The sequence below is a fragment of the Microplitis mediator genome, chromosome 1 (genome assembly GCF_029852145.1).
Source record: "Microplitis mediator isolate UGA2020A chromosome 1, iyMicMedi2.1, whole genome shotgun sequence".
NCBI lineage: Eukaryota > Metazoa > Arthropoda > Insecta > Hymenoptera > Braconidae > Microplitis > Microplitis mediator.
Genome location: NC_079969.1, coordinates 3,473,272 through 3,494,685, shown reverse-complemented (window position 1 = coordinate 3,494,685; position 21,414 = coordinate 3,473,272). Strand labels below are relative to the sequence as shown.

The following is a 21,414-nucleotide window of genomic DNA, read 5'->3' as shown; positions in this document are numbered from 1 at the left end:
ATTTTAAATTACCGCATGATTCGTAAGCCGTGTTGATGGGTTTGCTGGTGATAAATCGTAAAGTTTAATATTATAGCTCGCAACATTAACCGTAAGCAAACAATAATAACATACAATAATTTCTATAAACCACATGATTACGCTTTAAAATTTAAATGCTGACCAATAGTTATTACTACTTAGCAAAAAAAATTGAATAACCAGAACTATATTGAATTTGTTTAGTTATTAGGTATACAATGTCATTAGTGATAAGGGTAAAAAATTCAATATGAGTTGTATGTCAGCTCGCTATGAAGTACCTATTACGACTGACCTACCGAGTATCCTTCAGTTAATCATATTAAGCGGGGGTATTCCTTTTCCACTGATTAGCAGGTAGAAATATTTTTTTTTTTTAATACTTACTATGCAATGTAATATTATCAACGTAAGTTCGTGAAAAAATTCCAAAAGTTGCATACATTTTAGCTTGAAAAAATAATGGGGACGCTGAACAAAACGGGACAATATGAAACCCATAATCATATAGGGGAAAAACCGAAACCAATCACTTCCTTTTTTTTATTTAAATTTTTAATTTTCATGGCGGGAAGTTAAAAAAATAATTGGGTCGGAGGATTAGGAGCACCATTTTAAAAAGAATAGTTTAATTTCAATCATCGTAACATATTTTTTATTTTTCATATTGCAATCGATTTAAAACGAACTGCAACTTTCAATGTTATGCATGTTTCGCTATTGCTGTTTATTATTTTTACTTTTCTCACACGCATCATATTCACTCAATAGCACTTACCAAGTATTAATATTATTGATTGATACGGAAAAAAATAATTTTCACTTCAGTTTAATAAAATTATATTTTCTTTTAATAATAAAAAGTTTATTATTTTATTTTACAGTGCGCTGCAAAGGTACAAGAATTAATTTCGTGGGATCTTAATTAAGTCTACATAATAGATTTTTATAAGAAATCTACTTAAGAATAAAATTTATAAATTGATTTAAATAAGTAATATACATTTCTATTCCAGGTATGGCCGAATGACAATTTTTTGAGATTGGTATTAAATTCAATTACAAAATTACTTGCGGCTGTTGAGAAGAACCATTCGTCCAGGAAAGAAAACAATCCTCGGCAGCGATCTCAGCGACTTTTTTTTGTTTCCGAATTTTCTCTGCATTTCAAACTGTCGGCGGAATTCACAATACTTATAAAGGAGTACTTCAATTCCAAAAATTAATAAACTCCAGAGTAAAGTCAAACTCAATATAACATAAAGAAATATCAAATTTTCCAAATCAATCTGGTCATAGCGTTTATTTTCTTTAATTTTATTTTTCCTTTTTAATTTTTTCGATTTTTGATTTATCATTTTATCTTCAAAATAGTTCAATAAACCCATTTCCCTAGGCTTCAAACCTGCCTTATCTAATTTATCTTTTAAAGCCCAATGCTTTCTCGTCCAAAAAACTAAATATTTTTTAAATACTGCGTCTTTCGACACATGTAAATTATTTGATTTCAAAGCATATTCTATTTGTCTACTTGTAAAGAAAATGCACGCTATAGTTGAATTTTCGTGTGCTAGAAGTGAACAGCCTCTTGAATAAGACTGATCTAAAGGGTGTAAGTATTTTTGATCTTCATTAGTAACCCACAATTTTTCATTAACAATATCATTGTGCAAGATTCTATCGTAGAAAACATGGTAACTATTATTGTATAAATCTGCTAACGTTTCCATGTTGCGAGGCAAAGTAGGTTTCGATAACATTGCGAATGTATATCCCTGAAACTTAGGCATCGCTAGGAATATGAATAAGAAACCAACAAAGTAAATAATCCTCATCGATAACCGGTCCAAAGGCGTCATGATCCCCATGCTCGCGGACAATCTCACCACGTCCAAAATAGCTTCACTTATATTAAATCTATTATTAATTACTATCACCAATGTTATTAATACCAATGCAACAACTGTAAGTGCAAGTAACTGAAGATTGAAAGTTAGTTCACTCATTGCTGTTAAATAATTTGTCTTTTGAGTTAGTATAGAATATTTAGCTTCGCTGTATCGTGTTATGACATCTGTATACTTATAATTAACATCTGCTAACTGAAGTAATTTATCATAAACATCATATTTGTTATCAGCCAATTCCGTGATGTAACCTTTTTTAATTGATTCTGCTTGATTACTCGTCGAAATGATATCTATTGTCGGTGTAGCATTAATATACGGGGACGAAGTATACAAATTGATATATTTATTTTTCATTGACCTGCTGATGTATAATTCTTTCTTTTGTTTTATTATCCTTTCATTAGTATTATTAGGCACTCTAGCAAAGGTTGAGAATTTAATTTTATGACCGTCCAGGTATTTCGTTTTGTCAAAAGTTATATTTTCACATACTTCGGGATCTGCAAGTTAATAAATATATTTTGAATAAATCTTATATACGCGGAACTAAATAGTGTTGGATCATTACAAAAATCTTAAAAATAGATAAATAAAAAGAATATATTTCTAGCGAGCAGTCTGCCTATTGGCTGCCTCAGAGTTCATGGTCTGTTTGTAACTCGAAACGTTGAAATCTCGAAAAACTTATTAAATCGACTATTTCCTATTCCGATGGATTTAAATATTATGCGCCCTGGCAGATTCAACATATATAAATTTCAACGGCAAATTTGCCACAATTTACAGTAATTTTCGGAACTTTACGACGAATTACAGTAAAATGCGACAATTCAGCGTAATTTGCGGCATTTATATCACCTTAAGCACCGTAAGGTTTTCTCCTTTCGCAGTTTTAACAGTGCAACACGGAGAAAAAGAGTGTCGTCGTGATCCTCATAACAAAAGACGAGATAACGAACGATTTCTTTACAGACAAAAATAATAAGCCTACGGTAACAAATTGAATTGTTATAATGACAAATAAAATTGTGTCGTAGTTGAGGTATCGATTGGTTACAATAATACATGATATTCATTGTATAACAATACAATCTTACTTCAAAGCAGTCAACTTATTCCGGCGGTTAAGTCGTAAGAAACGAATCTTAAAAATAAATTTATAGGGCAACAACTGCTCAAGTGAGTTTAGCACTTCGCGCTCATTAATTTATTATGAAAAATAATTAAATGTAATACCTTTAGAGTATTGGAGACTGTATAGAGTTGATTTTTTATTTTCCTCATCGCGACATTCGTCAGTTGCTTCTACTTGGACCCACGGTGGTGGCGCGTAATTCGTGAAAGGGTTTAGAGTATAAATGAACGTCGAATCTCTATCAATATCATAGCACATGTAATACGAAAACAATAAATCTATTTTCCACAAGAATCCTAGTATTTTTCCAGCATTTGCACAACGTGGCTCTTTTGTCGTATCGAGGATTAAAAATTTTGACGTTACACTCCAGATTGTCGATGATCTGAGCTTCTCAATGAGTGCTTCCAGTTTTTCAATTGATTCGAATGGTAAGACATACGTCGGCCAAGAACGTATTAACTCTGCGATCTTACTCGGCTCGAAATCGCTGGTAATTATAATCACTGACGAAATTTTATCATTTTCGTCAGACGGACTTTCATCTCTATAGCCGTTACGATACAAGTCATCAGTTATAATCACAGAATTCGAATTATTTGTAAAACACATGTCGACTAATTCTCTCTGTTGGTAATAAAAGTAAATTATTCAATAATTAATTAAAAATTTTGTGTTATCAAATAAGAAAATTAAATAAGTATTTAAAGTTACCGCATGACTAGTAAGACGTGTTGATGGGTTCGTTGCCGATGAATCGTAAATTTTAAAATTACTGGACGCAACATTAAAAGTAAACAAACAAAAATAACATACAATAATTTTTTCAAGCCACATCATCACAGTCCTATATCGCGACATTCAATAATCACCAGAGAATTTTTAAAATACGTCTATGCGCTTCAGTAGAATACTTTTTAGTACAAGCGATCTTTCAATGCTCATGAAAATATAAAAACAGAGTATCCATAGCAACTATTGATGTTAGCAAAAAAATATATTTTCCATAAAAATCAATCATTACGCATTAGTTGCTGTTATCTCAACGCATCGTAGTGCATACCTGTGTAACATCTAATGGACGCGCTATTTGTCATGCAAAGTCTCTTTTTCCACGCGCTTGAGGATGCGGCTCTAATAATTTTTTAAATTTGCTCTCACTTTCATAATCAATGGATAGAACTCCCACGCCCAGGCAGGAAAATTTCGATAAAAAAACAATAAAATTTCCTTGGCCGATAAAACGACCAGGTAGTCAACACAAGGCCTAAAACGACCCAGGCCTTTAAATGACCGAAAAGACTTTTGGCAAGAAATATTAATCTATCGGTCATCAATCAGTCATCTTGATTGAAAGTCTATAGAAAGTTTCTGGAAAATGTCTGGGAAGTGTCTTTCGGATACATTTCGACCAGATACCTGTCAAAAAACTTATCAAAAACTTCTATAATTTTATTAAAGAAAAAAAAAATACTATGACCGAAAATAGGCTGACTTAATTTGTCGGCCAATTTTTGGCCTGTTTATTAAGAAAAATGTATTTTCGGCGTATTTTCAACCAATCTTCGGTCAATTCCAATGAAATTATAAAGCGCAATTTTAACCCGATCTAGCCATTTTCCGAAATTAAAACTAGAAATTTTCTTCCTTCATCTTTTTAAATATTTTTATGGCTTTTTGTTGGCAAAACTTAAAATTTGCCGGTTGTAAAAAATAAACGGGGTATTCATCCTTAATTCTATATCGTTTTGATGCTTAATAAAATTTGTTTCAGGTTCACCAATTTATAAAAGTATTCTTCAATTTTCTTTAATCCCCAAGTTAGGGTCTTTTATCTCATCCCCTCCAAATAATGGTATGGGTTTTTCTCCCCTGCGTTTTCGTGCTCATAAATATTTATAAACACCATAGTGATTACCAGAAAAAAGAAACAGTAAAACCTCGGAAATTTTAAGTTTGCCCGAGTCGAAATATTAGACGTAAAAAATTGGTAATTTCATTAGTTATGATTTTAGTTTAATGATAACCCACAAAAATTTTAAGAGAGAATAGATTATTAGATCTACCTCAAGACGAGAGGAAATTTATAATGAGCGGCCCTAGGAACAGAATATTTTGCTACAGTAAATGAATATGCCAATAATCTAAACTTTTTCGATAGTAGTTACACTACTTTTAAAAAAGCTGTATCAAAAATGTTGAGTGATTTCTAAATATGTAATTTTGTATTATTATTAAACACATGGAGTTAATTATAGTCGAGCAATTATTTTTACACTTATATATTATTATTATGTTAAACTATTGTAAATTGCAGATAGCGTTAAAATAAATAAATAAATAATATAATCATAATATATGAGAAGATATAATAGTGTTAGATAGAAGTATGAAACTGAAAAAATTTTTTTTTTCAAAATACGAATTTTTTTATTTAAGAGCCAGAAAGGCGGACTACAAAATGTTAGGGAATTGACGTGATTATAATCCAGGAGTACAAAATCGATGAAAATAATTTTTTGGTATGCTTATTAGGGTGGGCCGAAAATCCGCTTTTTTTGAATTTTCATTATTAATACCAAAAATATTTTTCCTCGTACAAAAAAAAAAATTTTTCGGAAATAAAAAAAAATTTTAGGTCGATATCTTCGGCTCGCCAAATCCCGCTAAAGTTAGAAGTTGTTTAAAATTTTTTTTCCAACGCATTTTGATCGAAAATTTAATTCTCTACAAAAAAGGTCTTATAATAAAATTACGTAAAGTTGATAGTTACTCAGATAATTGAAATTTTGCTCTAAAAAATGAAATTTTTCAAGATATTATTACTTTTTCAGGGTAAAAAATAAATTTTATCATAAAAATTTTGTAAGAAATTCAATTTTCTACAAAACAGACCTAATAAAAATTTATTCAAAGTTGATAGTTACAAAGATAATAGCAATTCTTGGTGAAAACCACCAAATAACGAGAAATGTAACTATCTAAACATAAAACTGCCAGTTTCTAAATAACTATAAATTTCAAGTTTTTACCAGAAGACCAATTTTTTTTAGAAATTTGATTTACCATGAAATTTATATGATAAAATTCATATTTTACCCTGAAAAAGTTATAATATCTTGAAAAATTATATTTTTTAGAACAAAATTGCAATTATCTCAGTAACTATCAACTTTACGTAATTTTATTATAGGAACTTTTATGTAGAGAATTAAAATTACGATCAAAATATGTTGGAAAAAAATTTTTAAACAACTTCCAACTTTAACGGGATTTGGCGAGCCTGAGATATCGACCTAAAATTTTTTTTGTTTTCCGAAAAATTTTTTTTTGGTATAAAGAAAAATATTTTTGGTATTAATAATGAAAATTCAAAAAAAGCGTATTTTCGGCCCACCCTAATGCTTATGTTTTCTTATTGTAAGTCTAAATAGATTTGAGTTACGTTTTTGATTTATGATACTCCAATCTACGTTTTGAATAAGTTGAAAGCTGTCAAATTGAGTTTTAAATGTCCAAAACGTTCAATTTACGTCTAATATTTCGACTCGGGTGAATATTCATAATTAGTCAAACTGTAAAAACAATATAATAGCAATCGACGTATGCAAACATCAAAAGGAAATCCGTTCGTTACAATTATTGTTACGGAAACGCTTGTCATAAGTAGTAATTTCCCCCTGTCTACTTGATCGACAATTGCCCATATCAATTCCAGATGTCACTAGTCACCTATTTTTACTTCGTAAAACGCATGTACACTCTGTGTGTAGAGACATAAAATTCAAATTAATCTAACACCAGGTTCTATAGGCTGAGGTAAAGTTACGATTCGGCGCAAACGCTTATCTATCGATTTTCTTCTTCCGACGAAAGAAAACTGTGGCATATTCGGTCATCGATTTGACACAAAGCTTAAAGAGATTTTGTGTAGTGACGAGGTCATTTGAGTCTTCCACGGAATTAAAGTAAAAATTAAAATTAACTAGAAGCCCATAGTTTACGAAATACTAAAAATCCAAAATAATTCCGTGTCTTTAGAGAGATATTTAGCTCTGGTGAATAAAAAGTGTTAATAAGTAAATAAAAAATGCAAAATTTTGGAAATGAAGAATACAATTATGGTGGTGGAGGTGGTGGATTTAATGATGGGACGGAAAATAATCAGGGAAGATCGTTACCACAAGTACCAGGTGCAAGACCGATGGTTGATCCCGAAGCACTTGGGGAAGTTGACCCATCGGTTTACGGTGCACCCAAAGAAGCGACACACAAAATCCGTGGAAAAAATGATTTTTTAGAATATCTATTTGGTTCTGTTGATCAAGAATTACTGACTGTTAAAACATTTTACTTTTTCTTTTACTCGGCGTTCGGATCATTGTTTCCACTTATGGGTGTTTATTTTAAACAAATGGGAATGAATGCAGGACAGTGTGGTCTATTAATTGGATTAAGGCCATTTGTTGAATTTTTAAGCGCACCTTTTTGGGGCTCACTCGCTGATAGGTGAGTTATATATTTAAATATACATGTTTATTGATTAATAAGAACACGGAGAAAAACGAGACTCAAAAATACATTGAATAACAATAGAACATACATCAATTTTTATCTTGCCAGACTACCAAGCTTGAAACGGGCCACTTTTTTTTAATTAGAGTGATCTGTACTCATAATATTCGGAGTCTCGCATAACTACACTGTAAAAAATATGCGTAGTGAATTCTATAAATAAATTCTGCGGTTTAAAAATTTTAAATGCTGGCACTATAATTTTTGTAGGTATACTTGTTATGTAAATGGCTGTGATCGAATGAATTATTACTATTGAGTTATTGAAAAATTAATGTCGGATGCATAAAATATTAGTTAAACTATACGTTTATTATCGAACTGGAAAAATTTTTACTTAAATGAATATCTTGTCAAAAAAATCCATGGGATTGTATGGGAACCCCATAGGAATCTGTATAAAAAACTATAGATTTATGTAAGAATCCATGGGTATCTGGATTTCCATATAGAAAGCCTACATAGGAAACTGAGTACCTGGATTCTCATTTTGACATGGTGCAGATTCCTATGGGAAATCATCGTAAAAATCCACATGGGAATCGATAATAAATTCCCATATGGATTTGGCATGGTGTAAATTCCCATAAGAACCCATGTGAGAATCTATATTGGGATCTATGCTGGATTCCTACAGGAAACCATATGAAAATCCACCCGAAAACTCCATGGGAGAACCCACATACGAATCTAGGCTGGATTCCCATATGGATTTTGACATGGTACAGATTCTTATGGAAAATCATCGTAAAAACCCAAATGGGAATCGATACTAAATTCCCATATGGATTTGGCATGGTGTCGATTCCCATAGGAACCCATGTGAGAATTTATATCAGGATCTATGCTGGATTCCTACAAGTAACCATATGAAAATCTACCTGAAAACGCCATGAGAGAACCCACATACGAATCTAGGCTGGATTCCCATATGGATTTTGACATGGTACAGATTCTTATGGAAAATCATCGTAAAAACCCAAATGGGAATCGATACTAAATTCCCATATGGATTTGGCATGGTGTCGATTCCCATAGGAACCCATGTGAGAATTTATATCAGGATCTATGCTGGATTCCTACAAGTAACCATATGAAAATCTACCTGAAAACGCCATGAGAGAACCCACATACGAATCTAGGCTGGATTCCCATATGGATTTTGACATGGTGCAGATTCTCATGGGGAATTATCGTAAAAATCCACACGAGAATCGATACTAAATTCCCATATGGATTTGGCATAGTGTGGATTTCCATAGGAACCCATATGAGAATCTATATCAGGATCTATGCTGGATTTCTACAGGAAACCATATGGGAATCTACCCGAAAACGCCATGGGAGAACCCACATACGAATCTAGGCTGGATTCCCATATGAATTTTTGTGATAGGGTATAAAATACCTACAAAGTTCATTGTTTTTAAAGTATCAAAAAGTGTAACCATAAAATCACGAATAATAAAAATAGTCCGGTCATAATTTGTAACTTTTCATTCATTTTTTATAATCTTCGTAATTTTTTTCTACAGTAATTATAAAAATTTAAAAAATTAAAGACTAAAAATTCGGGCCGTTTTTCTCCTTGTGTATATATGATATATTTATATACATGTATGCATATAATAAATATTTTAGTTAGTATTTAAAATACTGCTGTTAAAAAATTGTTTTTATTATAAACGCTATGTATAAATTATTTTGTCTCGCATGTGTAAGTGTAGAAATTAGTTAGAAATGATGTAGAAGTAGTGGAATATGTTCTTTGGGAACGACCAGAGAACCATTTAAATTTTACAGGTGGCAGAAAGGAAAGATAATTTTGCTCGCGTCATTGGCATGCTGGATTATATTTACTCTACCACTGGGTTTCGCCCAACCACCAGCAACTTCCTGTATCATGGAAAAAAATGGTACATGGAGATTAGAAGTACCTGAAGTCGGTGGACGTAGCAAAAGATCTGTAGATGATAAGGATTATTATCAGAAAAATGATGATAATGAAGACGAAAATCTCGAGGTCGCGGCTAATGTCGTTTTTGAAAGGCTGCGGCGAAGTTCAAATGATAATAAGGTAGTTAATAAATTACGTGTCAGGGGTAATAGACTTAAAAGAACAGTAAGTGGTGCTGATAGCAGTAGCGGTGATACAACTGATTTGAAGTATAAACAATTCGTTCCGGAAGATGCGCCGGAAGTAGATCCCAATGCGAAGGAAATCGATTTTCGTATTATCGCAAAGCAGAATCGTCCCGCTGATGTTCTTGAGTACAAACGATTTTTAAAAGTAAGTATTTATAAAAGGGATCTAAAAACTCATCGTTTGAACGATCCTTCATTTTAGTAATGGAAATATTTTTTATGTGCATAGAATGAACCACTTGACGAATCGAGGCCACCGAAAAAAGCCCACACCCGAACGAAAACGCGTTCGAAACCCGTTCGTACCAAAGTTATGGTGAAACGGCAAACTGACCAATTGCATGACGATTTCTTCACCGGAAACAGCGACGAAACTTACGAAACTGACAATCGGTTAAAAATGAAACTAAAAAAGTATTCCAAAGCTCCAATTTATCCAGATGACAGCGACGATAATGAAAAATTGAATGACGAAGAAGAAGATCAACAGCGCGAAAAAGAAATCGAAGAGGAAGAAGAAGAGGATGATGATGACGAAATGGATGAAGATTCTGACGAAGAAGAAATTGACGTTCCATTAATCCGTAGGCGTAGAAGTTTACGTTTTCCCCATCTGCCATTGGGTCGCAGTCCATTGCCGGTTAATTTCGCTGTCAATTATGACGAAAAAGAGAATAAGGATTGGGTTAAACCGCAATTTAGTTCCATTGTCTACCGACTGCCGGTAAGAGTCGATGAAGTAGCGTCTATTTTATTTTGTAATTCCAGTTATTTATATTCCATTGTTGTCTTTTTTGTTCAGGATATCCAAAAAACGTTCTTTCTTCTGCTACTCTTAGTTCTAGTTGGAGAATTTTTCTCAGCACCGGCAATCACTTTGGCTGATTCAGCTGTAATTACTCTTCTTGGTGAAGACGCCGATCGGTAATTCTTCTTAAATATTATGCCTTATTTATTAGGGTGGTCGTTAAAAATTAAATTTTCTCAGGCGCTTCATAAAAAGCTTCTTTTCAGTGAAAAAATACGTGGGGAATTCGGTTTTTTATTTTTAAATAAAAAGAACACGTGCCTCAGATCAAAGTTCATTTTTCGATACAATCGCAGTTTTTTTTAAATATCTCATGAAATATGCAGATTAAAGGAAAAAACCATAGAAACAATTTTGTAGGAAATTAAATTCTTGACAAAAAAGGTCATGTTTATTTTTTTTATAAAACGTGTATTTATAAAGATATTTTAAAAAAACTTTTTTAGATCGTATTAATTAGGCATTTTAAGGATAACGTATTTTCTTAAATATAGACAATTTCGTAACTCGTAACCTATCAATCATTAATGCTTGTTACAGTTTCTATATACTTAGAAAAATGATATTTTCAAAATTTGTAATCCTTAAAACGCTCAATTCATCAGATCTAAAAAAAGTTTTTTTAAAATATCTTCATAAATACACATTTTATAAAAAAAATAAATATGACCTTTTTTGTCAAAAATTTAATTTCCTACAAAATTGTTCCTATGGTTTTTTCCTTTAATCTGCATATTTCATGGGATATTTAAAAAAAACCGCGATTGTATCGAAAAATGAACTTTGATCGTCCTGCAGCACGTGTTCTTTTTATTTAAATAAAAAAAAAAACCAAATTCCCCCGGTATTTTTTCACTCAAAAGAAGCTTTTTATTTGCCGCCTGAGAAAATTCAATTTTTTACGACCACCCTTTTATTTACATATAAAATATGAACCTAATTTATAATTTCAAACGCAGATACGGACACCAGAGAATGTTCGGAAGTTTGGGCTGGGGTCTAGCCATGTTTTTTGTTGGTATTGCTTTAGACCACAGCACGTCATTCCCAGATCATCCCTGCGGTCCAGGGCCAAAAGAGAAAAATTATACAATATGTTTCGCGATATTCAGTGTACTAATGGGCGCTGCGTTGATCACAGCCACGCAGATTAATTTCAAATATGAATTCATTGCTACCGAAACAGTAAATCTATAAATATTTTACCAGTATCTCAAAAGCTTTCTTTGTTCTGGTCTATTTTTAATTACGGGTACAAATATCGATTAATTGAATGAAACTTTATTTTGTTAAGGAAGTGGATAAAGCACCAGCTGAACCAACTCGTGAAGAACAATTGCAAAGTCAATTGTCACAACAATTAAATCTTCCAGGATTGCAAGATTCATCCGCGCAACCGCTACCGAAACCTCAACCACCTGAGGGAAAAGTTTGTATTTGATTACTTGGAAAATTACTAAAAATACTTGAAATTGTAATAAAAAGTATATCTCATAATATTGTTGCTTGCAGACTAAAATGTTTGCTCAAACAACCAGAGAAATACCAGAATGGGTTACAGTTATAAAACAATTTAAAGATCTTAAATGCGCGTCATTTTTATTTGTCGCTTGGTTTATGGGTTTTGGAATTGGTTTAATATTTACATTCTTATTCTGGCATCTACAAGACTACGGTGGTACACCAACACTATTTGGCGTTGCATCAGTAATCAATCACATTTCGGAAATATTTGCTTACTTCTTCAGTTTTAAATTGATTCGTCAAATCGGTCATGTTAAGGTTTGTTTCTGGGTCTATTGATTTAAGAAAAAATTAACGAGTGGGCTGATAAGTCTTTATACGGACAGCACAATGTTTTTAGCACGAGTCGGTGGCGCCCAACTTTGGTTAGGTTGTGTAGGGCCAATTGAGGATTAAATTACATACAAACTTTGCTTCCCAATTGACCCTTAATGCAGTAGTTATCGGACAAAATACTATAGTTAGGGTAAAATGAAGGCGAAATTTTTGACTCGGGAGACGAGTGCTAACCCTGTCTAAAAGTTTCCATAGAATCCACCAAATGGGTAAAGACTTGATAGAAACCAATATAAGTCTATTAGATACCCTCGCAGATTTGAATCACGGTGGAAACACCGTGGATCCACCGTGATTCCAAGGTGGCTTTGTGCTATTTCACTACCGTGGTTCCACTACAGTGGTCAAGCCACCGTGGAATCACGGTGGATATACCGCGTAATCACAGTGGTAAAATGAAACAAACCCACCGTGTTTCCACCGTGATTCAAATCTGCGAGGGATTTTATGCGGTTTTTGACCCATTTGAGGAGATTCTATGGGAACTTTTGGATAGGAAAGAATATTGTATTTGACGGATAATGGCTTAACCCACGTACTATAAACTAAAGTACATTTAAAAAATGCCTAATTTGTGCGAATTATTATATCAGCAAAGTAAACCCTAAATCCTATGGGGTTATATATGTAATAATCATTCCCAATACATTGGGTGTCGAGATTATTTGATCTTGTGATAATAGTAAAGTTTGTTCTTAAGAACGGTTGATAACGACTTTAGAGAAATGTCCCAGATAGCCATTTCGTGAGACCGCAATATGAAGTTGCCTTCATATTGCGGTCTCAGATTGTGGCCAACTTTTGGAAAAGTTGAAGCCAACTTGTAGCCAATAGTTGAATATTCAAACTTTACCTCAACTTAGCGGTGACCGAAACTGTCTCTCCGTAACTTAATTGCGGAGAAACTGTAGTTAACTGGGATGATTATAGATTCAAATGCGTTTATTTATAAGCCCCATAACCAAACACCATTAAAAGACACCCCTGGCGGTTTTGAATCATCCTGGAAACACCCTGGGAGTGGAAACACGGTGGAATCACGGTGTTTCCACGATGGTTACACGGTGTACCCACCATGATTCCACGGTGTATCCACGGTGATTACGCGGTGTACGTGGAATCACGGTGGGTACACCGTGTAAACACCCTGGAATCAGGGTGATAAAATGAAAAAAAAACCCACCGTGTAACCATCGTGATCCCAGGGTGTTTCCAGGGTGATTCAAAACCACCAGGGACAGGAAGCCATTTGCTTTTTGACATTATTACCCATCGATAGGTAAACGGCCATTTGGGGTTTGCTTTGCAGACGTAATAAGGCGCGATAATTAGGCATGCGTTGAATGAAACCAATTTCTTCAGGTGCTCTGTCTTGGTCTATGCGGTAACATCATACGGTTTCTCTACATCTCATGGTTAAAAAACCCATGGTGGGTGTTACCATTTGAATTTATGCAAGGAATAACTCATGCTGCTGTTTGGGCAGCTTGTTGCAGTTATATAGCACACAATACACCCCCGCACTTAAGGTCAAGTGCTCAGGGTGTGTTACAAGGACTTCACCATGGCTTAGGACGTGGTTGCGGTGCTGTTATTGGTGGAATGTTTGTGGCCAGTTATGGTAATTCACTTTGATTAACGAATTTATACATCTGTTAATTTAAATTATTAATTACCTGTTTGTTATTTAATAGGAACAACCGCAACATTTCGTGCCTATGGTCTTATTTGTGCCCTTGTACTCGCTGCCTTCATATTTATTAATTTCTACAGAAAAGATACCGGATTTATTGCGGATTTACCCCAAACTGAAGATCCGCATCAGGTTGCCGAGGCAACACATTTGGCGCCACATGGTGTGCCTAGTAATGCTATACCACGGGCTCTGAGTTCAAGTAGACTTCATGAACTTGCTCAGGATCCAGGTTATGGTGCCACTTATCAAACAACTGGGGGAAACCTTAACGTACCCGGTGGAAACGGCGGTAAATATTCAAATAAAAACTATTAATGGTTTTTGTGAAACTATACACTGCGACTCTCCCCCAACTACCTCCCCCCCTTATAGATGCATAGGGGGATATAATTCTAAGAATTATGTACCCCCACTTCTGCTCAGTAATCGACCATCGTAGCTGACACTTCCTCTACTTTACTAGCGTGTAAGTTTTCTCCCACTACTTGGCTATGATGAAGTCCATGATTTTGCACTGACGCACATGCGCAGTAATGACTTGATTGTAGGAAAATGGTGGAAGAAAAGTTCATTCTTTTGCAGACTTAAGACCTAACTAAACATGATTATTTTCATAGCCATGGAAGGGAATGTCTTCAATAGAAACATAAGTTGACGGACTCATAACGCGACTGTATTTTTTTCTAATTTATAAGCTGTAACAATCACACTTTTTTTTCTTTTTCAGGTTCTAATCCAACGAATCCATTCCTAAGCGGCGGAGGTAATACTGGTGGAAACGTCGGAGGCAATTACAATTACGGTAGGACCGGTAAAGGAGAGGACGAGTTCATTCGTAGGAGCTTCCAGGTATAAAAAAAAAAAAATTGGAACTGGAAGTCACTATTTAAAAAAAAAAATTTAATTAATACCGAACTTCGAACGAGGTAGACTCTGTCCTCTACCTGCCAAAAAATTAAAAACATACTTTTAAGTAAATAATTCATTACAGTCGAATTTTATTAACTTAGAACTTCTCCTCAATCTTGACTCCCACTACCAGTTTTTCTCTCCCATCCTATGGTATATATTTGTATATTTATGAATACATCATTCATGTGATGTAGCAGCGCATGCGTTGTAGTTTGTTCTTTAAATGAGAAGGGGCATTTAACCCTAGCAAATCCGAATTACGGTAAATTACGATAATTTGCGGTAATTTACGGAAGATATCGTAATTTACTGTCATTTGGATCCACTAGGGAATGACGGAATATCCAAGAATTTTTCACTCTTCCGTGGATTAATTGTTCAAGTTAATGGAATTCGGTTGTAATAAAAAAAATAACATCCCTACCGGATCCGAATTTGGTAAATTACGGTGATTACCGTAATTTACGGTGTCCGACAGAATTACTGTAATTTACGGTAGAATGCGGTAATTTACGGCATAATGCGGTAACTGATCTAATTTGCGGTAAATTGTGACCTTTTACCGCAATTTACGGTATATTACCGTATTTTGCCGTAAATTACGGTAGTCTCGCCGGATACCGTAAATTGCGGTAAATTACGGTAATTATCATAATTTACAGTATTCAGTCGAGTTACCGCAATTTACGGTAAAAATACGGTGATTTACCCTAGTTTATACCAATTACGACATTTACCGTAATTTATGATAAATTACGGTAAAATACCGTAAATTGTGGTATATTGCGTTGCATTACCGTATTTTACTGTAAATTACGGTAATTCTGCTGGAAACCGCCATTACGGTAAATTACGGTAATTTACCGTAATTAGGATCCGCTAGGGTATCTATGGGGAATTTATGTATCCATATAATTTGTAGTAATAAAAGCAATAATTTATAATTTTTATCATTGTTACATTAATTGTTACAGATTTACAGTGAAGTAGTGGACAATGAATTTGAAGAAATGAAACCACCAGCCGTTACGACACATTTACATGTTCAACAACCATGTACTAATCCATTTCACCAGCATGATTACGAATGGTAACCATACAAATTTTAAGTAAAAAAAAAGAAATCTTAACAGAGTAAAAATTAATAATCCTATTTTATTCTAACCTCAAATATTTTAAAGAAGAAAAAAGATCTGTTATTAATGAAAAAATTTAAACTATAAATTGATTGATTAGATGCAATTGATTTTTTAAAATTAGGATAGAGTTTTATAACTCCGTAGTTGGGAATAAAATAACACAAGTAAATGAGAGAATACTCGAATAGAAAGAAAATAATAATTTTTGAATAAAAATAATTTTCCACATAAAATTACATGAAACTGTTATCATATCATAGTTAAATTTTTTTTTTGAATTATTGAATGAATATACTGACAATGGTCCATATTGTAACGAATCTAACGAAAAAATGCCATCCGTATTGCGAAATAATTATTTTAAAAATTAATTTATTACACTGTAACAAATCAATATAATTTTCTTCCGTGGCAGAAATATTTTATATATATATATATATATATTTTAAATGACTTTTTTATGAATCGCACGACTCATGACGCGAAGCATCAGTGTGCTTTACGATCGAAAAATTAATAGTTTTCGTTTCAAAAAGAACTTGAAAATATTCTTTACTCAAATTTTATCGGCTAATAATTTGTATCTTTTTTTTTTATTTTGGAAATTTCATAAAATATTTAAAAAAATATCAATCTTTATAAAATCACTCAATTTGATTTTTTACAGTGTATATAAATTATTGCAACGTACTAACGATCGATTGAAAGTTAAAAAAAAAAAAATTATATGCCAACTCATTGTAAATTATTTTTTTGTGTTGAAAAATGACCAAGGTAAGAGACCCAGTACCCGATCAAGAAACTAGTACCCGATCACTCATGACTTTGTATATCTATCCCTAGCGGATCCAAATTACGGTAAATTACCGTAGTTTATTGCAAAAGATCGTAATTTACGGTACATATATGGAAAAATACCCAAATTTACGATCTACGGAATAATTACCGTAAAATACGATATTTTACCGTAAGGTACGGCATTATACGGAAAAATACCGCAGTGTTACCGCAGTTTAACCGTAAGTAGCCGTACCTTACGGTAAAAATGTCGTATTTTACGGTAATTCGGATGAGTGCCGTAAATTACGATAATTACAGTAATTTACCGTAATTCAGATCCGCTAGGTATGTTCACTAAATATAGATATACAAACACATGAAGTGATCGATTATTAGTTCCCTGATCGGGTACTAGGTCTCTTATTTTAAATAAAAACAAATAATAAGATTATCATAGAAGCGCGATTGTAAATAACAATAATAGAGGAGATAATAATAAAAAAAATTTATAATAAAATAAAAATTAATAGAGAGAGAGTAAAAAAAACCCTATAAAAAAATCCACATGGGATTGCATGGAAAACCATAGGAATTTATATCCCTAGCGGATCCGAATTACGTAATTTATCGCCATTTGCCGTAAATTACGGCATTCTACGGTGAAAACGCGGTAATTTACCGCATTTTTAGACAAATTCACGATAAAATTGCGGCAATTATCCGTAAATTTGCGGCAATACTGCGGTATCTTACGGTAAAGGCGCAGTAACATTGCGGTATTTTTCGGTAATTCTTCTGAATACTATAAATTACGGTATTTTGCTGTATTAGACCGCAAATTACCGTAATTTGCGGCAAATTTGCAATACAATATGATAATTTACCGTAATTGGGATCTGCTAGGGCATAGGAATTTATATCCCTAGCAGGTCAGAATTACGGTAATTTACTGCCATTTGCCATAAATTACGGCATCCTACGGTAAAATGCGGTAATTTACCGCATTTTGGAAACAGTCAAGATAAAATTGCGGCAATTATCCGTAAATTTGCGGCAATACTGCGGTATTTTACGGTGAAAGCGCAGTAACATTGCGTTATTTTACGGTAATACTTCTGAATACTATAAATTACAGTATTTTGCCATATTAGACCGCAAATTACCGTAATTTGCGGCAAATTTGCAGTACAATATGATAATTTACTGTAATTGGGATCTGCTAGGGATAGAAAATTATGGAATTATATACGAACCCATAGGAATTAATACAGAAGTGTATGGGCTTATGTAAGAATCTATGGTCTCTGGATTTCCATACGGGACATCTACCTATGAAACTGTGGGTACCTGGATTCCCATGAAGATTTTTTTGATAGGGAACGGATTGGACGATCCTTACAACAACACGCCTACAAATTATTTATTAATAAATAATTAATTGAAAAATAAAGAAAACCAACTGATTAATTATATTTAATAATTAAACTAAATTATTATTACCAATGAATATTATAAATATATATATGAATATATATTTATATATATATATATATATTATGTATATTATAAATAACGTATTATTAGTAATAGATATCAATATTAATGAGCAGTTCGTTATTTAAAAAAAAAGTGTGTTAATTATTGATTAATTAACAGTTATTATGAATTATATTAATTATGTAATTTGTTGAGTGAGTGATGATTAAGAAAAAGCCTTCGCACTCTTAAAGGCACAAAAAAAATTAATAAATGATTTTAAAAAAATGCGGTTGATTAATAATGATTAATGATTAATTATTAATGAGTGAATAATAATTATTTAAATTTAGAAAATTTATTTATAATAATTAAAAATGTATCATTAATGCAATGTTTGCCTTTTATTGTTATAATAATTATTGTAAAATTGATTAACTAATTAATGATTTTTATTTGATTTAAAAAAATTTAAATATAAAAATAAGATTGAAATATTAAATTTAAATATAAATTATTAAATTTATTTTTTAATAATAAAAATTATAAATTATCTGACACAACCGAAGTCCATTAACTCGGACAATTCGTCTACAGAGGAACAGAAATTTCCTGTAAATTACGACTCATCGAATGCCCTCTCTCCTTTACAGACTAAACTACACGCATGCGCGCTTACAATCTTATTTACACGCATGTAAACAAATATAACTCGTAGTGGGGGTAAAGTTCCGAGTTAATGGAATCCGACTTAATGGAATTCGAATGTAAATATAAAATTACGTATAAGACGCTCGCGTATTAAAAACTCCGCCCTAACCTCGGGTGTAAATCTTCACGATTCGCGTCTTATGCATAATTGCACTAGATGTATAAATTACTATTATTGTTATTATTCGAAGCTGTAAACAAAAATAAACCGAGATTGTTAAGACCTCTGTTATATATTTTACTCGGTAATATTTTTAAATTTGACTGTATTTAAATTTTCTAGTACATATTTATTTATTTATTTATCACATGTAATGTATTCAGCTTGCATTCGAAATTTGGCAATCAGTAAATTAGGAAATTTCATCGATGAATTTTTTTTTAATTTTTAATTTATACGATCTGTTAAAAATTGTTTTTGCTTTAAAAAAAAAAAAAAAAAAAAATCAGGAAGTTGAAAATTAATAAAATATTTCGTCTTACGTATTATATAATTTTATTAACCATTTTATTAATTAATTACTTATTATTTATCTGAATTTATAAATTAATGATACAATTTTTTTGTTAACACACGTGTATCTAAAATAATTGAACAAAAAAGTTTTAATTTTAGCAAACAATCGATACATATCAATTAGCGATTAAGTTTAAGCTTTTAATGTCATGATGTAATAAGGAAAAATAATGAATGAGTAAGAAAGTAAAAAAAAACATTATTAATACCTTAATTTCATGTAAATCCATTATCATTAGATCATTTTTCATCCATAGTGGGATGTAGATAAGCAATAACGTGTCAACCCTCAAAAAATTAATTTTTGATATTTTTGTACCAAATTATTCCTTAGTAACTAAGAAATTATCCTGCGAGAGAGTCCTCGAGTGTACTTCGGGTTTTGTCGGTTTCTACTCCCACTAGATGTTCCGTGGGCTGCATGTTCTCCCACTTTTTCTTACGCATGCGCGGAGTAGAAATTATCAGTAGTGGGGGAACCCCGAAGTTCATTCCGTCTCGGAGAGAAGTTCATGTACATCGTTCTCGTAAGTGAATTGAAAGTCCTGGAGCTAGAAAACAGCGGAAGTTTTGGTGCTGGCTCACAGAGTCAACCATTTTCGAAATTTTTTAAAAATTACAATATAGAGCAGTAAGGAGAGGGATTAAGGTCAACTTTTTCATTGAAAAAGTAATAAATTACGTAATAAAAAGGCTTATAATATTTTTATAGTACAATAGAGTATTTTATTCAACATTTTTTTTGTTTCATTAGTCGCTGAGTAAATTATTTGATTAACAGGTTTATTAATTACGTATTGCTGATTGCTAAAAATTAAAGAATTAAATAAAATAAATATATGTCAACAGATATGACGATACATAATATATCCTCTCATCAATCATAGTGTTATATATATATAATATATATTTGTTAGGTCAATATAAAGCATCATAAGTAATTAAATATCATCGATTCTGTCCATGCATATTTATTTTTAGGAACTATGCATAGAAAAATAAAAATAATTATATCTTTGTACTTTTTCCAAATATCGTGATTAGGGTGCGTCATTTTGGAACAACAAAAAAAAATCTTGATCACAGACCTAGCTCTCAAAAAAATCTTACTTCCCTTGAATAGCACAGAAATTTTTTTTTTTACTTTCAGCAAAAGTATTTGGTTTCTAAAAAATTTGAACCGCAGATTTTAAAAGCCAAATTCCCATTAAAATTTGATATCTTGCTCTGAAACGACGCGCCCTGATTTTTATCCAGACACTATCCGAAAAATTCCTATAGAAATTCACATGAATTAGCCGAAAATAACATAGAAATCCATAGATTCCTCTAGATCCCCATGAGAATTCATAGAAGTCATGGGACCTTAGAGGCCTACGGGAATAATTTCTTATCTCAATGACTTCGGTTATAATCCACAGGTTTTCACATAGGAAATTTTTCTTTGATTCGAAAACACCATAGGAGTCTTTGGAGAAAGAAATGGAATATCTTTATAGGAAGCCATAAGAATTCCTAAGCAAAATTCTATATAATTTTTCCAGAGAGTGTATCTTATATCTATCAATATTTTCCAAATAATATTCATGAAAAAAGTCGTAAAATTGTCTCAGCAAGAGTGTACTTCAGTTTTTACCCCCACTCTGGCCGTCCCATGTCCTAAGGACTCTCCCACCTTTCCATGCGCATGCGCAGTTTAGAAATAATCAGTAGTGGGGGCAACTCGAAG

At 32.5% G+C, this 21,414-nt stretch overlaps 2 protein-coding genes across 4 annotated transcripts; one reads left to right on the top strand and one right to left on the bottom strand.

Moving 5' to 3' along the window:
* Nucleotides 1–940: 940 nt before the first annotated feature.
* Nucleotides 941–3,903, bottom strand: LOC130678447 (uncharacterized). The gene is made up of 3 exons (XM_057485646.1): nt 3,781–3,903; nt 3,168–3,693; nt 941–2,431 (listed from the first exon to the last, which is right to left on the bottom strand). Exons 1-3 carry the CDS (start codon nt 3,901–3,903, stop codon nt 1,089–1,091), a joined length of 1,992 nt encoding a protein of 663 aa, XP_057341629.1. The 3' UTR covers nt 941–1,088.
* Nucleotides 3,904–6,934: 3,031 nt separating this feature from the next.
* LOC130664692 (major facilitator superfamily domain-containing protein 6) lies at nt 6,935–21,244 on the top strand. Of its 3 annotated transcripts, none has more exons than XM_057464739.1 (11): nt 6,935–7,575; nt 9,424–9,931; nt 10,016–10,510; nt 10,589–10,710; nt 11,554–11,779; nt 11,889–12,023; nt 12,107–12,376; nt 13,817–14,075; nt 14,149–14,439; nt 14,878–14,999; nt 16,037–21,244. In XM_057464739.1, the coding sequence occupies exons 1-11, from the start codon at nt 7,157–7,159 to the stop codon at nt 16,154–16,156; spliced, it is 2,967 nt and encodes a 988-aa protein (XP_057320722.1). In that variant the 5' UTR covers nt 6,935–7,156; the 3' UTR covers nt 16,157–21,244. The 3 variants fall into 3 exon arrangements, with proteins under 3 accessions (XP_057320722.1, XP_057320733.1, XP_057320741.1); XM_057464750.1 differs by having other exon boundaries at nt 6,936–7,575; nt 9,445–9,931; XM_057464758.1 differs by having other exon boundaries at nt 6,936–7,575; nt 14,878–14,952.
* Nucleotides 21,245–21,414: the final 170 nt, after the last annotated feature.

Bases quoted from the DNA above. Each gene is read 5' to 3' on its own strand.
- LOC130678447 (XM_057485646.1), bottom strand. From the start codon at position 3,903: ATGTGGCTTGAAAAAATTATTGTATGTTATTTTTGTTTGTTTACTTTT. The intron at 3,694-3,780 runs GTAACTTTAAAT...TATTACCAACAG, and splicing joins CACGTCTTACTAGTCATGCG to AGAGAATTAGTCGACATGTG. The intron at 2,432-3,167 runs GTATTACATTTA...ATTAACTTGCAG, and splicing joins CAGTCTCCAATACTCTAAAG to ATCCCGAAGTATGTGAAAAT.
- LOC130664692 (XM_057464739.1), top strand. From the start codon at position 7,157: ATGCAAAATTTTGGAAATGAAGAATACAATTATGGTGGTGGAGGTGGT. The intron at 7,576-9,423 runs GTGAGTTATATA...GGGAACGACCAG, and splicing joins TGGGGCTCACTCGCTGATAG to AGAACCATTTAAATTTTACA. The intron at 10,511-10,588 runs GTAAGAGTCGAT...TTTTTTGTTCAG, and splicing joins CCATTGTCTACCGACTGCCG to GATATCCAAAAAACGTTCTT.